The sequence below is a fragment of the Sapajus apella genome, unplaced genomic scaffold (assembly GCF_009761245.1).
Source record: "Sapajus apella isolate SASKATOON/1434 unplaced genomic scaffold, GSC_monkey_1.0 scaffold67, whole genome shotgun sequence".
Taxonomy (NCBI): domain Eukaryota; kingdom Metazoa; phylum Chordata; class Mammalia; order Primates; family Cebidae; genus Sapajus; species Sapajus apella.
Genome location: NW_022437007.1, coordinates 11,576,283 through 11,595,215, shown reverse-complemented (window position 1 = coordinate 11,595,215; position 18,933 = coordinate 11,576,283). Strand labels below are relative to the sequence as shown.

Here is an 18,933-nt window from a genome sequence, read left to right as displayed (position 1 = left end):
CAGGCGCTGAGCCTCACCTCAGCTTGCCTATATTTTTGAGTCATTGGCTTATAAATTACTCTGGGTTTTGATTTATTTCTTCGTTCTGGGATTACAGATCTGTTCATTCAAGCAAGTGCAACTAAAACAACCATCTGAGGCATGCTGCAATCACCAGTGTTGTCAATTCAGGTGGTTAGTCAAAGCATTTGAACCAGACCCAGGCTGTGGGTCCTACTTTCGTGTTTTTTTTTTTTTTTTTTTTTTGAGACGGAGTTTCACTCATGTTACCCAGGCTGGAGTGCAATGGCGCGATCTCGGCTCACCGCAACCTCCGCGTCCTGGGTTCAGGCAATTCTCCTGCCTCAGCCTCCTGAGTAGCTGGGATTACAGGCACGCACCACCATGCCCAGCTAATTTTTTGTATTTTTAGTAGAGACGGGGTTTCACCATGTTGACCAGGATGGTCTCGCTCTCATGATCTCGTGATCCACCCGCCTCGGCCTCCCAAAGTGCTGGGATTACAGGCTTGAGCCACCGCGCCCGGCTTATTGTATTTTTTAGTAGAGACGGGGTTTCACCATGTTGACCAGGATGGTCTCAATCTCTTGACCTCGTGATCCACCCGCCTCGGCCTCCCAAAGTGCTGGGAGGGCCCTACTTTCTAAAAGATTTTCCCCAAGCCAAAGGCTAACAACTGAGTCCTCCTCCTATGGTCTGGATCCACCTGATCATGCAATTTCTAGCTTAATCTCTTTCATAACTTTTCATTCCCTGGTTCAGTTTCTTTTTTCCTTAGCAGGAGAATATGCTTTTTGCATTTTTAAGTTTCTTAGTTGTTTTGCCCTCCTAACATTTACAGCATTCGTAATTTAGTAAATCACTAAATTTTGTATTTGTGATTGGCATGAATAGACCCGATATATTTTTTTTAAAGCTGAATAAGAAATATAACCTACCTGACATTGGTTTTAAAAAATATTCTATACATTTAATATTTTGTTAAATTAGATTTGGTGAAGGTTTTAGTTGAAGTTTGGGAAACGTTTTTATGATTCTGCAGTTTCTGACGTGTTAGGATGAGGCCGGGTTTATACTGAGTAATCAAAAAGAAATATTCTGAGGCTTGAATTGTGATTTTATAAATCTCTATCCTACCAGTTTGGGAAGGTTTTCTTTCACTCAACAAGTGTTACTGAGCGAATGTTCTCTAAATACAAAACAGCAAACAAGATAGAACCAAATCTAGTGGACCTTGCAGTCTAATAGGTTGGGAGAAAGAGAAATTTAAACTAAATCTTATGGATGTTATAAGGTGATATGTGGTATGGAAAAAGTTGAAACGGCTCTTCAAGGGAAAACAGGGTGAGGATTGTGGTGGGGGCTGCAGTTATAAACAGGAGGTTGAAGCTTGTTAAGAGGGTGAGATTTTACAAGGATTTGAAGGAGGTGGAGGATTTGATGGAGGTGGGGGAGTGTGCTGTGAGGCTGTCTGGGTGAAGAATGTTCCAGACAGAACAGCCACTGTGAGGCTGGGCGCGCTGGCTCACACCTGTAATCCTGGCACTTTGGGAAGCCGAGGCAGGTGGATCACCTGAGATCAGGAGTTCGAGACCAGCCTGACCAACATGGTGAAACCCTGTCTCTACTAAAAAAATATAAAAATTAGCCAGGCACAGTGGTAGGTGCCTGTAATGCCAGCTACTCGGGAGGCTGAGGCAGGAGAATTGCTTGAACGTGGGAGGTGGAGATTGCAGTGAGCTGAGATCACACCACTGCACTCCAGCCTGGGAGACAGAGCAAGACTCTATCTTAAAAAAAAAAAAAAAAAAAAGAGAACAGCCACTACAAAGGCCTTTAAGGTAGGAGGAAGTCCATATACTTGGAGTATTCCCAGTGTAGCCAGAAAGGGGTGAGGTCACAGGGAGAGCATGGCGTGAGGCCTTGGAAATGCGTTCTTGGGATTTTGAGCAGAGCAGGGACACCTCTGAGTTAGGTTTAAAGAGGCCATGCTGGCAGTGCTGAGCCTGGGTGGCAGGGAGACCAGTGAGGCCCTTACAGCCAGTAAGCAAGAGATGGAGAGACATGTGGGGTGCTTGGATCAGATGTGGCAGTGGGCCTGGTGAAAGCGGAGCTCATGGGATTTCCGATGAATAGGATGTGGGGTGTGAGAAAGAGAACAGTTAGGGATGACTCCAAGGTTACTGGCTTCAACAACTGAGCTGAGTTGGCTGTGGGCAATTGGGTTTGGGGGTAAGATCAGGAGCTCAGTTTCACACCTGTTGAGTTGGGGATGTCTTTTAGACATACCAGAACATGTGTGGATGGGCAGTTGGAAAGGGGACTGGGCTGGAGATGTACCTTTGGGGTGGTGTTTACAGCCTTAACATTGGATCAGATCAGCAGTGAGGGATTTCAGATGGCTTAGAGAAGAGGACCAGGGGCTGGAGCCTGGGGTGTCTCTGCATTCAGAAGGGTCATAGAGGAGACTGAGAGGAGACCAGCGAGTTAGGGGAAGCGGAGCAAAATAACAAAACCAAGTGTTTTGGAGTTCAGACTTTTGTTAGCTTTTAAATAGTTTATGAATGTGGAAAAATGCTGTTTGAATGAAGAAAAGAAATAATTATAAGCTGTATTTAGGAAGAGTGTACTTTCCTGTTGCTCTTGCGGTTTCAGAAAGCACATCGCTCTGAACATCTTTAATATTCTCAAAGGGTCTGAGCCATTCTGGAAAGTCAGACAAAAGGAAAGTGTCTGATATCCTGCTCGTCCTAACATTGCTGTTATATTTTGGTAGTTGCCTTCTCATTTTCCTCTGTTTTTTTTTTAGTTGTAATCTTGCTGCACATAACAGTTTTGTTTCCTTTTGTTTACGTGTCACGGCAACAGCAGCACTTTTTTCATGTTGCTGGTACAATCTTCAAAACACAATTTTTGTTGGAGCGCTCTGCTTCTTTTGGAACTGGTGTTTATTGATAGAAGGATTGAATGGATAAAACCATGTTGCTACCAGCTGATCTTTGCTTTCCCCTGCCTTCCTACACATCTGCATAGAATTCATACTGTGCTTTGTCTAGGGATGGAGAATGCTGGAAAGAGGGGAAGTTGTTAGGATCTGGGTTGGAAAATCCAAGATCAAGGACTGGGGCAGACCTGGCCTGTAGGATGGTAACAAGCTGCGGATGGGGCGGAGGGAATGAGGGCCTGTGGAGAGGGGCTCCTGGGCTAGGGGACCACGCAGGGCCATTCTTTCTTTTGCAGACATCTTCAGCAAGCAATAACACTTCAGTGCCTCAAGGGTTTGAAAGAAAAATTACAATTTAAAAGGAAAACTCTCTGTATATGATTTGCATATGAGTGGCGTCTGTATAATTAAGAACAATTAAATTCCCTGGGCTGGATTGAAAGGGAGGCTCCTGCTTCTGTTGCTGCAGTGCCTGTGGTACAGCCTGTAGCTGTCAGGGCGCTGGAGTTCTGTTGGAGGCATTCTGCCCACCTCCCCACAACATAAAAGAAATCCTGGAACATTTTGCTGGGCGCTTGGCAAAACTCTTTACAAACGCAATTCATTTAATCCTCACAATGGATTTAGGGGTCTGTGTTAGTCAGGGTTCTCTAGAGGGACAGAACTAATGGGTTCTGGATGATACATATATATAATGTATGTTAATAAACTTCCCTTTGTATATATAGATAAGATATATATAGATAGATAAGATATAAAGATATCTATATATATAAAGGGGAGTTTATTAAAAAGTATTAAACTCACCCGATCACAAGGTCCAAAATAGGCCATCTGCAAGCTGAGGAGCAAGGAAGCCAGTCCGAATCCAAAAGCTGAAGAACTTGGAGTCTGATGTTCCAGGGCAGGAAGCATCCAGCACTGGAGAAAGATGTAGGCTGGAAGGCTAGGCCAGTCTAGCCTTTTCACGTTTTTCTGCCTGCTTTATATCCTGGCTGCGCTGGCAGCTGATTAGATGGTGCCCACCCAGAATAAGGGTGGGCCTGCCTTTCCCAGACCACTGACTCAAACGTTAATCTCCTTTGGCAGCACCCTCACTGACACACCCAGGATCAATACTGTACATCCTTCAATCAAGTTAACACTTTGTATTAACCATCACAGGGTCTTACGTTAATTTTATAACGTGAAAACTGAACCTCTGATCACAAGAACATTAGATGATCTCTTTGCTCATCTTTCTGGTTAACTCGACCTTTGTAGGTTGTTCCTGACTGGGATGAACCTGTTACAGGAAAGGGGTCCTGATATAGACCCCAAGAGAGGGTTCTTGGATCTTGCACAGGAAAGAATTCCGGCATAGTCCACAGTACAAAGCAAAAGCAAGTTTATTAGGAAAGTAAAGGAATGAAAGAATGGTGTTCCATAGAACAGAGCAGCTCTGAGGACTGCTGGCTGCCCATTTTCAGGGTTATTTCTTGATGATATGCTAAATAAGGGTTGGATTATTTATGCCCCCCCTTTTTCGACCATATAGGTAACTTCCTGATGTTGCCATGGCTTTTGTAAACTGTCATGGTGCTGGTGAAGTGTAGCAGTGACAGCAACCAGAGGTCACTCTCATGGCCTCTTGGTTTTGGGAGGTTTGGGCTGGCTCCTTTACTGCAACCTGTTTTTTTGTTTTTGTTTTTCCTTTTTTGAGATGGAGTCTTACTTTGTCTCCAGGCTGGAGTGCAGTGGCACAATCTTAGCTCACTGCAGCCTCTACTTCCCGGGTTCAAGCAATCCTCCTGCCTTAGCCTACCAAGTGGCTGGGACTACAGGCTTGTGCCATCATACCCAGCTAATATTTTTGTATTTTCAGTAGAGACAGGGTTTCACCATGTTGGCCAGGATGGTCTTGATCTGTTGACCTTGTGATCCACCTGCCTCAGCCTCCCAAAGTGCTGGGATTACAGGTGTGAGCCACCGCGCCCAGCCTATCGCAACCTGTTTTATCAGCAAGGTCTTTATGACCTGTATTTTATGCCTGACCTTCTATCTCATCCTGTGACTTAGAATGCCTTAACTGGGAGTGCAGCCCAGTAGGTTTCAGCCTCATTTTACCTAGCTCCTATTTAAGATGGAGTTGCTCTGGTTCAATTGCCTCTGACAAACTTCTAGGAGTTTAGTCACATTCTTTCTTCCACTGCTGTGTTGTATCTGATAGACTCCTTTCTCCCTAGACTAACAGGGAAGCACGATGCAACTTTCCCCAATTTTTTTCTCTTCTGATTTTGCAAGAACTCTGCAGTTTGACACAGCACTGAACAACTTTAAGGAGAGCAGGAACCCAGTTATTTACCCTTGTAAGGTTCCTGCCAGCTACCCACGGGAAGGAGGTAATGTGTATCAGTAATTGAGTGTGTTTTAAGCAGTTTTCAAAGAGTAGGATAATTCTTACCCTTTGCCTTCCCTGAAATGTAAATGGCAGTGGCTCATATTGACTAGGCTCCTTCCAGGACATTGTTCCTTCCAGGTGGGGACGTCACCTGTGTGCTCCATATCTTTTCTTTCTGGTGTCGCCACATCAGCATGGAATGCCCTCCCTCCCTTGGTTCCCTGAAGCATCTCATGGAGGTCCTTGCACGTCCCTGCAGGTCTAGTTACGAAGCAGAAGGATAGGCTCTGAACCAGTCACATGCAGGCACTTCCCAGTTTACATCAGCGTGGGATCAAAGCCATCCTAGGCCCCCACCACAGCCAATGGCTTTTCCCAGTGAAAGGCAGCAGGCACCATCCTTTCCATACTTAGGATGTTCTTTGTTTTACCATCAGATTTGGGTTATGTTTGAGTTACTTTTATTGCTTTAGCCACTTAGCTTTCTGGTTTATTGGGATGCTCTGGTTCTGGCCGCCCTGAAAGGCTGGCACTGCTGGAAAACCCACCTCCCTCCGGGCAAGCAGTGGCTGGAGTGATAAGGCTATGTAGGATTAGTTCTGCTGAGCAGCTGCCACTGGCAATTTCTGGTGTTAGAAAAGAGTGGGAAACTGTTCCAGTTAGAATTAAAGCTTATGTCTTAAATAAGGTAGCATATTCTGTGTCCTGAGAGTCTGCAGATAGGCGGCTACTGGCTCCAGGAAGCCTTTAGGGACCCCATGTTGCCTTCTCAGAGTACTGGGCTCTCCTGATCCTGGGACGAGGTTTGTGTTCATGGCAGCAGTTTGGAAACGCCAGCACCGTACTTCGGCTCCCACCCCGTTTGCTGGAACTTAGTCCCCTGGCCGTACCCAGCTCCAAGGGAGCCTTGGAAATCTGCCCACTTATAAATTCCATTATGTAAAAGAAAATGAGATGGGATGTTAGGGGCCAAAGAGCAACCTCTGTCACAGAACCTTGGGAAAGAACGGGAGGTCTTTACCATTATTTCTCAAGGAAAAATTGCTTTTGATACAACATTTTAAAAAAAATTTTTTTTGAGACAAGAGTCTCAGTCTGTCGCCCAGGCTGGAGGGCAGTGATGCAATCTTGTTTCACTGCAACCTCCACCTCCCGGGTTCAAGCAGTTCTCTGCCTCAGCCTCCCGAGTATCTGGGATTACAGGCACCTGCCACCACACCTGGCTAATTTTTGGATTTTTAGTAGAGACGAGGTTTTGCCATCTTGGCCAGGCTGGTCTTGAACTCCTGACCTTGTGATCCACCTGCCTCAACCTCCCAAAGTGCTGGGATACACGCACTGGCAGTAGTTCTTTATAGTATGTGGAAGATGGTAGGAGTAAATGTGTAAATATAAAAATATAATAATATATTTTAAAATTCTTTGAATTGGCGATAAAACGCCTTTTGGTCCTCATAGGATGGGAGGGTGAGGGACAGATTTCTTTGGTTGCATATGAAGTTAAGGAAGACACAGGAATCAGGGTATCAACAAAGCTTTTAGCTGGGCAAGTAGGCCAAGGCACTTACCAACGTGCGACTTGAGTACGGCCAGCTGAGGGGCATTGCCAGCAAGATGGTGAGCTGCATCTTTTGTTGCATTGGGAGGTGTCTGTGGGCCATCCGCAGGATGACGCCTGGCCTGATACAGATGGAAACACGGTCAGGAGCTCAGCAGAGGAGTTGAGGCCACAGATACACAGGCTTGGGAAGTGAATCAGTCAAACCACAGAAACCAAACTCTAGCTGATTTAAGCAGAAAAGGAGTTTATTGAAAAGATATTGGGCAGCTGACAGAATCTCTAGGAAGACTGAAGAACCAGGCCCAGAATACAAGCCAGCAAAAAGAGGAATTAGCAGCTAGAGCCACAGCCAAAAGTACACCATGGAAATAGACTGCCGAAAACCCCATCCCGTCACTTACCCTACTGCAGTACTGCTGTGGTTCCCCAGGACATATTCTCCAGCTTCTTTTATTTTGGAGACAGTCTCACTCTGTCGCCTGGGCTGGAGTGCAGTGGCGTGATCTTGGCTCACTGCAAACTCTGCCTCCTGGGTTCAAGCGATTCTTGTGCCTCAGTCTCCCAAGCAGCTGGGATTACAGACGCCTGCCCCCATGCCCGGCGAATTTTTGTGTTTTTAGTAGAGATGGGGTTTCACCATGTTGGCCAGGCTGGTCTCAAACTCCCGACCTCAGGTGATCCGCCCGCCTTGGCCTCCCAGAGTGATTACAGGTGTGAGCCACTGTGCATGGCCTACAACTTCTTTGCTTCCTTGTTGCATCAGCTTGCGGTGGCCCTGCCTCAGGCGAGTAAATCTGGAGCAGTCTAGGTCATGGACTAGCACCCAAGCTGTTAGTGGGGCTAGTAAAGCTAGTATCTGGCCCTTTCCAAATCCAGAAGGGATGATCGTGGGAAATGTACCAATGCAGTAAAGGAACATGCCAGACAGCCACAGACATGACAAATGTCAGTGAAGAAAGCATTAATCTGTGGGTGATAGGTGAACCCAGTGGATGTGTACAATAGGCTAGAGTGAGAAAAGAGTAAAGGGAAGCGCTTTGGAAATGGCAGCATGGAAGAGATAGACAGAGGAAGAGGAGCTTGAGAGGGAGAAGGAGGAGCCACAGAGGTAGGAGGAAAAGTGGGGAGACTTCCTGGAAACCAAGGGAGAGCCATTCATGACAGGGTAGCCAGCGGGGAGGCCAAGTCAGCTCAGTACTTGATTTTGCAGCTTGTGATCATCTATGACCTCAGTAAGGGCCGTATTGGTGCAGAGAGGACTGGGGGCCAGGGAGCCGTGGGGTGGAGGCAGCGTAGTGAAGGGCTATGAATGCACGATCACATTCCCATTCAGCCACCCCAGAGCTGAGTGCACTTCAGCAAGTTGTTTAAATCCCCAAAGCATCTTTGTATGCGAAAATGGGATGGATGATAATTGGTATCCACACAGTGTTCTTAGGATTATATATGATAATAAGGTGCTTGGCACAGCATCTGGTATACCGCAAGTGCTCAATAAATGTACTTGCTGTCATTGTTACATCACCTGTAGTTTGGCTACAAAGGGAAGAAGAGGACTTCAAGCAGCAAGGGAAGGTCAAGAGGGTCTTAAGTGAGCAGGGCATGGTTCTTTTCATGTGTGTAAGTGAAGGAGACAGAGCTGCGAGGGAGATGAAAATCCTGGAGAGGGAAGGACAGGGCTGTGAGCCTGGGATGCATCCAGAAAGAGCAGCTGTGGGGTTAGTCTGACAGACACAACATCTCCTCCTTGGATAGTGTGGCTGCATAGAAGGTCATCAGCAACTTGAGGAACAGATGAGTGTGGATGACTTTTGTCACTGTCTTAGGAAGGCCGGCCATCAACACACTGGTCTGCGGTACATCCCCAGGTCCTGTTATTAGCGAGAGCGCCTCCAACAGACCGTTCTTGGCATTGCTCCAAGGACTTTTTGATTCCTGTTTTCGGGTTTAATTAATGCTTTGACCTTGAAAGGTAGAATCGTTTTCTATAGTGAAAGAAACTAGGAAAATCTTGTTCTACCAAATGACTTTTTCTCATCAGTGGGATTTTTTTTTTTTGAGATGGAGTCTCACTCTGTCGCCCAGGTTGGAGTACAGTGGTGCAATCTTGGCTCACTGCAACCTCCCACTCCTGGGTTCAAGTAATTCTCCTGCCTCAGTCTCCTGAGTAGCTAGGATTACAGGCATGTACCACCACACTCGGCTAATTTTTGTATTTTTTAGTAGAGACGGGTTTTCACCATGTTGGCCAGGCTGGTCTCAAACACCTGACCTTGTGATCCGCCCACCTCAGCCTCCCAAAGTGCTGTCATTTGTGGGATTTTAATGGAGAAAAATACCAGTTTTTGCCTCCATTGTTAAATGGTTCTTTGAGAGTAGTCAGTTGACTGGTAAGAATGGCTTTCATGTTTTTTTCCCATCAGTAAACTTCTGGGGAGAAGTACATTTTAAATTAAAAACAAAATAAACTTATACTAAGATTATGATGTAGAATTTTATAACTCTTGTAGTTATGTAACTTGTTTAATAAACTGCAGCTCAGGCCATTTGTTTTTCAAGGAATGCCCGAAAGCACAGTGCCTTGCCTCAGATCATAGGCGTTTCCAGGTAGTGAAAGCCTGGGGAAGGCTGTGCCCTGGAGTTACCAATCTGATTGTTGGCATGTGTCAGTATAGACATGCCCCAGGCTGGGACTTTTTGTATCTGTGCAGGGATCAATTTGAAGTCCACTTGCATAATGGAAATTACCAAATTCCTCCAAGGTCCCCAGGGATAGCAACTGAGCCCTAGAAATACCTGTCTTCTATTCAGAGGAAGATGGTGGTTGACTAAATATCCCATCAGACACACTGTTTAGAAGAATGGGACCAGGAGATTAATGTAGGGATCTCTGCCATTATGGAGTCTACAGTTCTTTTCCATTATTTCCAGCTCTGGGATCTCTCATTCCTGTGACTAGTGAGAACAGCCCAGTAAGCGTCTCATTAACTAACATGTTATTCCTTGAACGCTAAAGAGTCTAGACACAATAACATTATTCTGGTTACTGTAGTCTACTTAGCTACCTTTCTTGAATTAGACGGGGTTTATGAAATGGATGGAAAACCTTTCCTATTGTCCATGCAACCTTTTGCCAACATCCAGTGGTTAAAGCCATTGCTGCCATGGCCATAAAGGGTTTTGTTTTCGAAACACCTGTTGTTGTTTCAGGCATTGGAAGAGTTTGCATCTGAAAGACAGCTAACTAGATGTGGGGTGCCAAGAGACAGATGAAAAGCAGTCCACTGAGGAATATGGAAGCCAGACAGTTCAGTCCTTGCTGTAGGCGCTCGCTGTTGTGTCTCAGATCCCTGTTAGGAGGTGAAGCTGTTTTCCACTTGTTTGAAAAGGACAGGCCCTCTTCTGAAACATTGTGATGTTCTCCAGGAGTTGAGTAAACCCTTAGGAGTAAGGTCAGCACAGATCCACCGCATGTTGCCTGGGGAAGCATCTGCTGACTTTCCCTCGCTCCCCTTCTCATGGGCCAGCAAAGCCTTCCCGAGTAGCAGCTATGGGGCCCAGGCTGTCCTCTGCCTTGGGCTGGCCCTCTTCCCTCATCCTCACCCCTCACACCGGCTTCCTTGCCTCACGCTCCTCACTCCACTGCTGGAGCCAGCAAGCCAGCTTGCAAGTGCTCTTTCTGTGCTCAGTTCTCCAAGGTGGTCCATGCTGTCTTCACTCCTGCCATTTGCCTTATGGAAGCGGCCTCCGTTCAGTGTCCCTTCACGGTAGCTGCTCGTTGAGGCCCCCTTAGACCTATTCTCCAAGGGCTTTGCTGAGTTTCTCAGGTGGGGTTTCCCTCTTCTGTCTTTGGACTCTCTTGATCTTTGGGTTTTGATCATGGGCATATGAGCCAGTTCGGCCTCCTGGATGGTAAGCCCGAGGGGAGCATCCTCCTGGAGCTGACCACCTGCCCCCGTACAGCTGAGCCTTATTAAATTGCCAAGAGCTTTGAGGCGGGGTTAACAATCCGTGGCCCTGCCTCTCACTCTGGGGAGATGGAGCTTTGCTTTGAAATGACGCGTTTTGGTTGGATAACATTTGTGAACAGCTGGAATTGTTGGTTACATCCAACTCATTTTCATGTCTAAGTTACTGGACTCATTTTTCAAAGGGTGTGTCTGATATCAGCAGACAGATTTAATTTTTTTAGAAATAAGAAATCTGGGCATCTACTTGCTTTTGAAGGATGTTGGAGTCATCCAGTGCAGCTTGCTTGTTTCACTGGAAAAGAAACTGAAGCCCTGTGTCACATTGGCGTTCATGTCACAGCTAAGACCCAGCGTCTTCTCATTTCTAGTGAAAGTTCTTTTCTCTTGAACTAGGCACTTTTTCAAACTGTTTCTCTGTTTTATGTATGTAGAAAAAAAATGTGGCCAAAGTTTTAAAAAAAGATTTTTTTTCTTTTAAAAGATAAAAAAACAGGTAAAGTCTTAGACAAAGATCAATGTTTTTCAAAATAACACATGGGCATCCTTGTCTACAGGTCTTGCTGCTGAGAAAGCTCAGCTCTTTGCAGAAGGTCTTTAAAATAAGGACTAAGAGTGTGTGGAACAGGATCTGTATCAGTAAGAGCTCAGAGACCGCAGATAGCTCCTGCCTTTATTTCTCATCCTTATGCCTTTCTCCTGTTATAGAAGCAAAGTGGTCCTTTGCTTCTATAACAGGAGAAAGAAAGCCTTTTATTTAAGAGAGCCTTTTATTTAAGGCTCTCTCTTTTCTTAAATTGAGGCACAGAGTCTTGCACTGTTGCCCAGGCTGGAGTGTAGTGGTACAGTCATTGCTCCCTGAAGCCTCAAACTCCGTGGCTCGAGGGATCCTTCTACCTCAGCCTCCCTGGTAGTTGGGACTGCCAGAGAGAGAGAGAGAAAGAAAGAAAGAGAGAGAGAGACAGAGTGAGAGAGAGCGAGCAGTTCTTGCTGTATTGCCCAGGCTGGTCTCAAACTCCTAGGCTCAAGCAATCCTCCCACCTTGTCCTCCCAAAGCACTGGGATTGCGGGTGTAAGCCACTGCACCTAATCCATTTTTCTTTTTTACTAGGAGCTTTTTAAAAACAATTATGTTACAGATGGAGAAGGGGCGAAAATTAGAAATATGTGGCATAAATTTATAATTGATTTCTCCAAGATGCATGTGGTTATTTGATGCCAGTTGTGGGGACTCCTAAGAGTAAAAGAGGCCAGGTCGTCTTTGACATAAATGAATCATTATTATTGAGGGTGAAATATGAGAAGGGTGAAATGTGAAATGCTGACTTTTGAGTGAAATGGAAAAAAGGAAGTTTTATCTTTTATTGCTATAGCTATTGAGACTTAAGTTATTTCTTTGAAGCTAACTTTGGCATTTCAAACAGGATTTAATTTCTTGGCAATGATATTTGAGGATAATTGTTCATGTCCATAGCTGACTAAATTTTGGCAGTTTGTTCTCTCCCACACCCCCCAGTCTTTTAACAAGTTTTTGCAATGTGTACATGTGTAAGTACTCTCCAGGTCAATACCTATGTCTGAAATAGTTTTACCTGCAAGAGCTAACTTTTAAATTTATGTACTGACATTAAAACTCCTTGTAACTTGATACAGTATTTTTCAAGCTGTAAAGTCAATTAAGCTGAAATCAGCCAATGAGAAAAAAGAACTTATTTTATGACCTTTAGAGAAAAAAATGGCATGGTTTGATTTCTCTATTTCGGATCAAAATAGAGTTTTCTTTGAAGTTAGAGGCACTCTGGCCATTTGTACCATGTTACTTTAGGTTTGACCCTAAATGTCTGATTTTTACTGGGTATGTAAAACTTTCTAATTGTGGGATTTAAAAATCTCTATTAGAATATGAGACAGCCCAAGTTTATATTTCATTTATTTTATAATATTCAGAGATAATTATTACTATCCTGCTTGGGACTTTTAATTCCAGAGGTTGACATTGACTTTAAGCTCAGTCAGCTTCTCCATCTGTTCTCTTTGCTTTTCTTATTAGATGAGTGTCATTCTGTTAGTAATATGAGCTAATATTTATTGAACTTAATGAAGCCTTTGCTTCATATCTGACACATCATTTTATCCCATCCTATTTCATTTTATTCTCATGATAACTACGGGGTAGATCATTTCCATTTTACAGATAATAAGGTTGGGACTTGAAAGAAGCTAAGTGACTGATGTTCTTAGGGCTAGAAGGTGATGGCCATGGGCCTGGAGTCTGGGTTTGACTGGCCTCTGTTTCCCAAGCCCTCACCAGCAGGCCAGACTGCACTGGTTCCTTGGATAGGTCATACAATGCCTGAACTTGACACGGGGCTCATGTTTCCCACCTCGACAGATCTGGATTGGAATTTGGACTCTGCCTCTTAGAAGCTACGTGACCTTGGGTGAATTACTTAAATCCTCCAAACCTCCTCTGCTCATTTGGAAGTTGTATAAAATCCGAAGACAGATTTAGTTTTCAGTGCACAAGACAGGAAGAAGACTATCATTAATTACTTTATCTTATGCAGTAGCCTGACTTTTCTCAAGGTTATTTTTGGTACATGAAGTTGCCTGTTTTTTTTTTTCTTCTGAAATGCTCCATCTGGAGTTGGGTCCCTGTGGTGGACCTGCTGTGGCCACCTCTTCACTTCTGTCGCCTCCTGTGGTTCTTCACATCATTTCCGGAGGCTACCGTGTGCGTTAGTGGCCTTCTCTGCAAACCAGTTGTAAAGTTAGTGCTGGCCTTTTAGGGTTTGAGTAAATAGCATACCTCTCCTCTGACCATGTTCAAAACAAGTGAAGAGATTGACAAGAGTTAGGCAGATGGAGGCCAAGGCATCACTTTATTATTAATATAGCTGGTGCTGGAGATAGAATAAAGGAGGTACAAACAGACTATACTGGAGAGAAGAGAGAGAAAAAGAAGCTTAGATAAAGGCAGAAAGTGGAGGGAGGAAGAAGAGATTACAGCTAGAATTCTTCCTGTGAGATGGTACTTTGGAAAGGTTCCTGGGACTCTGCATTGTTTGTACCTTCAAGAAAAGTGGGGTCTTGGAGACAGACTTGCTGAAAGGTTACAAAGCCTGTTGGTCAGCAGGTTTAAAAGTCAAATGCCTGGCCGGGTGCGGTGGCTCACGCCAGTAATCCAAGCATTTTGGGAGACTGAGGTGGGAGGATCACCTGAAGTTAGGTGTTTAAGACCAGCCTTACCAACAAAGAAAAACCCGGCTCTACTAAAAATACAAAATTAGCCAGGCATGATGGTGGACGCTTGTAATCCTAGCTACTCAGAAGGCTGAGGCAGAAGAATCACTTGAACCCGTGAGGCAGAGGTTGCTGTGAGCCGAGATTGTGCCATTGTATTCCAGCCTGGTTACCAAGAGCGAAACTCCGTGTCAAAAAACAACAAAAAAAAGTCAAATGTGTACTCCTGGGCCAGCCTTTGAACTAGCTTGGTTGGTGGCTGCTGGGTGATAGGAGAAAATGGAAAGATTCTATTTACTTACTTAGTTTTAAGACAGGTCTCAAAAATGGTCTTGCTCTGTTACCCAGTCTGGAGTGCTGTGGCGGTATCATAGCTTACTGCAAGCTCAAACTCCTGGGTCCAAGCAATCCTCCTGCCTCAGCCTTCAGAGTAGCTGGGACTACAGGCGCATGCCACCATGCCTGGCTAATTTTTAATTTTTTTTTTAGTAGAGACAAGGTCTCACTGTGTTGCCGAGGCTGCTCTCAAACTCCTGTGCTCAAGTGATCTGCCTGCCTTGGCCTCTCAAAATGCCGGAATTACAGGCATGAGCCACTGCCTCCGGCCAAAGAGATTCTATTTGGAAAGCTTGTTTTAGCCTTTGAAAACAGTTGTTCGTGTTACCTTTAGGAGCTTCTTCGGTTAAACATCTTTAGATTATTACAGCTTTTAAAATGTCATATGGATAGTTTTTTGATACTCATGCATTATGTATTTTATGTTTTTAAGTATGTTTATGTGCCATGTTGTATCTTTGTTATGATTTTCTTTTACATGTTTTTAAAAATATGCTTTGGTATGTTTTTCTGCTACATTGACTTCTGCCTTTTGACTATGAAGGAAAATGAAATCATAGTGATGATTAACCACTGAAATGTGACCTGCTGTGTGAGACTCTGTATGATTGTTATTCTTATGCAGGCTTGTGATGGTTGCAGCCTCACAAGCTGTCCTGGCTATGCAATACTGTCCTTGCCTTGTTATAAGAAGCCTAACAAAGTCAGAGGCCACAGTCCCCTCCCCCAGGCCAACTTTAGGATTTATGAAAATAGCCATGTCATCCAAATTTACCCAGAAACAAAACCTATTACAAATTAAATCCATCTCTGATTCTATCTGAATGCTTACAAAATCTGTACGTTTGATATGAAATTCTTTTTCTGAGACTGAGTCTTGCTCTGTCGCCAGGCTGGAGTGCAGTGGCACAGTCTTGGCTCACTACAACCTCCGCCTCCTGGGTTCAAGCGATTCTTCTGCCTCAGCCTCCTGAGTAGCTGGAACCACAGGCTCATGCCACCATGCCCGGCTAATTTTTGTATTTTTAGTAGAAATGGGGTTTTACCATGTTGGCCAGGATGGTCTCGATCTCTTGACCTCATGATCTGCCCACCTCAGCCTCCCAAAGTGCTGGGATTACAGGCATAAGCCACCGCACCCAGCCTGATATGAAGTTCTAACCATAATCTTAGATTATCTTAAATTTTATAACTCTAGAATTCTACCAGACTTCTAATAATTCATTTTTATCATTTAAATTCTAGAAGGGAGTATAATTATATCTCATGCATTGAGAGTCATTGGTCTAAGTACATCGTCATATCTCAGCATTTAAATGTTAAACTACAACAAAATCAATTTCTCTTTTCTATTTTTTAGCTTCTCGGACAAACTATTTAGTGGAAAAGGCTTACATTTTCAGCCATCAGTTTTAGATTTTGGAATACAGTAAGTATCTTTTCCTTAAAATTAAAACTCATTTATGCTATTTATTTTCAGGATTTTTTTTACATATATGCAATGTTAAATTTTAAGTATATTGATAATATGAAGGAATATTGATCCTGGGACTTGTTAAGAGAAATATTTTTGTGAAAAGGAGAGTGCAACAGTTGTTTCAGTCCTTTCTTTAACTTTTTTTTTTTTTTTGAGATGGAGTCTGCCTCTTTCACCAGGTTGGAGTGCAGTGGCGTGATCGTGGCTCACTGCAACCTCCGCCTCCTGTGTTCAAACGATTCTTCTCCCTTAGCCTCCTGAGTAGCTGGGATACAGGTGCATGCCGCCATGCCCAGCTAATTTTTGTATTTTTTAGTAGAGATGCAGTTTCACCATGTTGCCCAGGATGGTCTCAATCTCCTGACCTCACGATCCGCCCATCTTGGCCTCCCAAAGTGCTGGGATTACAGGCATGAGCCACCATACCCAGCCTCCTTTCTTTAATTTTTAGTAAGTATAACTTGTAATATTTTATAGTGATTGGAATTTAATAAAAAGTCAATGCTGTTTTTCCAAAACAAATCCTGTTATTTTATAATGAAAAACTCTAAATATTGATGGTCTCTGAATTTTTTTACACTAGATTCACTTACTCACTTGCATTTACTTCTTGCTGTGCCTTTTGGATTCAGAATTGCACCATGCTTAACAGTTGTTAGGATTAAGACTTTGGAAACTCAAGTTGGGTAAGGCAGTGCATAAACTGTAATGACTTGACAGTAGCATGTAAAGAACCACAAAATGAAGAGAATGTGATCTGAGTGTCAGTTGAGGGCCTAACGTGGGAAGCTGGAAAAATGAAGGGAAGGGTGACGCTGTGAAGAGCAGGCAACATTAGGACTCTTGTTGTCTGTGATAGTTTGAATCTTGAAGTGTTAAGCTTCCTGGATGCAGAATATAGCCACACTGAAAAAACAGAACTTCTAATTACTAGTTTCAAGATTGAGGGGTTAAAGCACTGCTCGTTTCTGGGGCCAGCTTACAACACTTCAATTTCATGTAGAGCCTTTTGAATGACAAGCAAAGTTTTGTGAATGAAGTAACCGTGGCCATAGGAGAGCACCTGGGCTGGGCTAGGGTGGGCTCCTGGTGTGCCCTCCTTCATGCATCTGGATTACCTGCTTCACATTCCCTTCTAATCATCAAAATGTTAGAGCTACAGTGAAGGAGAGTGAACTTGGAATTTTTTTATTGTTTTTATTATTTAGATGGAGTCTTGCTCTGTTGCCCTGGCTGGAGTGCAGTGGCATGATCTCAGCCCACTGCAACCTCTAGCCCCCGGGTTCAAGCGATTCTCCTGCCTCAGCCTCCCAAGTAGCTGGGACTACAGGTGGCCGCCACCACACTGGCTAATTTTTCTATTTTTAGTAGAGACGAGTTTTCTCCGTGTTGGTCAGGCTGGTCTTGAACTCCTGACCTCAGGTGATCTGCCTGCCTTGGCTTCCCAAAGTGCATGGATTACAGGCGTGAGCCACTGTGCCCAGCCTAATTTTTTTTTTTTTTTTTGAGACGGAGTCTTCCTCTGTCACCCAGGCTACAGTGGCACAGTGGCACAGTGTTGGCTCACTGCAACCTCTGCCTCTTGGGCTCAAATGATTCTCCTGCCTCAACTTCCTGAGTAGCTGGGACTAGAGGTGCCTGCCACCATGCCTGGCTAACTTTGTATTTTTAGTAGAGACAGTGTTTTGCCATGTTGGGCAGGCTAGTCTTGAATTCCTGAACTCAAGTGATTTGCCCTCCTTGGCCTCCCAAAGTGCTAGGATTGTAGGCATGAGCTGCTGTGTCCAGCCTGAACTTGGAATTTAAAAGCATCATATTGAGCTTTCTAAAAAGAGATTCTATAAAATGAGGAAGAGAAAACTGGGACTTTGCCAACTTTGTAAAATTCTAGATGTCTGTTTTTTTGATTTTTTATATTTTTATTCTTATGTGAAGAAAGTTTAATCAAAGCTAAATTTTTAATAATGCAGTTTACAGTATAAATAAGCTGAATTTATCATAACCTCGTAGATTTTAAATTCTGAGAGGAGACTATACTTTTGTGAAAATTCTTTATTGTGAGGCTGAGCGCAGTGGCTCATGCCTGTAACCCCAGCACTTTCGGAGCCCAGGGCGGGCAGATCCCTTGAGCTCAGGAGCTCGAGACTAGCCTGGCCAACATGGCAAAGCCCCTGACTCTACTAAAAATACAAAAATTAGCCGGGCATGGTGGTGTGTACTTGTAGTCCCAGCTACTTGGGAGATTGAGGCACAAGAGTTGCTTGAGCCCAGGAGGCAGAGGTTGCAGTGAGCCAAGATCATCGTGCCACTGCGTTCCAGCCTGGGTGACAGAGCTAGACTCTGTATTGAAAAAAAAAAGTCTTTATTGTGAAAATAAATTTTGATGCAGGATCTACTTCAAAGAATATATGTTATAGATTGGTATATATAAGTAAGTATAGCTATTAGGATAATAATTCTAGTTCATTGGATCCTGGCTGTCTAAAATATTTACTCTTCAGTAACATAAAAAAATTCTATAGTTGGCTGAGCATGGTGGCTCATGCTTTAATCCCAGCACTTTGGGAGGCCAAGACAGGAAGATTACCTGAGGTTGGGAGCTCGAGACCAGCCTGGCCAACATGGAGAAACCCTGTCTCTACTAAAAATACAAAATTAGCTGAGTGTGGTGGCACATGCCTGTAATCCTAGCTACTCAGGAGACTGGGACAGGAGAATCGCTTGAACCCGGGAGGTGGTGGTTGTGGTTAGCTGAGATTGTGCTATTGTACTCCAGCCTGGGCAACAAGGGCGAAACTCCTATAGTCAATGCTGTAGGGGGTATGTATATACTTGTCCCTCATTATCCACATGGGATTGGATCCAGGACCCCTGTGGATACTAAAAGCTGAGGATGCTCAGGTCCTTGGCATAGCATTTATATACACTCTCTCATATACTTTAGATTATCTCTAGAGGCTGGGCACGATGATTTACACTTGTAATCCCAGCACTTTGGGGGACTGAGGCAGAAGGATCACTTGA

The 18,933-nt window shown here is 44.2% G+C and overlaps 1 protein-coding gene across 5 annotated transcripts in view; it reads left to right on the top strand.

The window, feature by feature from the left end:
- TMEM131L (transmembrane 131 like) overlaps positions 1–18,933 on the top strand; it is a 178,342-nt gene that overhangs the window by 69,497 nt on the left and 89,912 nt on the right. For 4 of the 5 annotated variants that reach the window (XR_004260048.1, XM_032248624.1, XM_032248625.1 and 1 more), the window contains exon 4: positions 15,793–15,861. The exons of the other annotated variant lie outside the window; for it this stretch is intronic. Coding sequence is in view for 3 of the 4 variants with exons in the window: in XM_032248624.1 (XP_032104515.1) it covers positions 15,793–15,861 (69 nt within the window). In the remaining variant the exon portion in view is untranslated. The remainder of the gene's footprint in view (positions 1–15,792; positions 15,862–18,933) is intronic. 5 annotated transcript variants of the gene reach the window in all.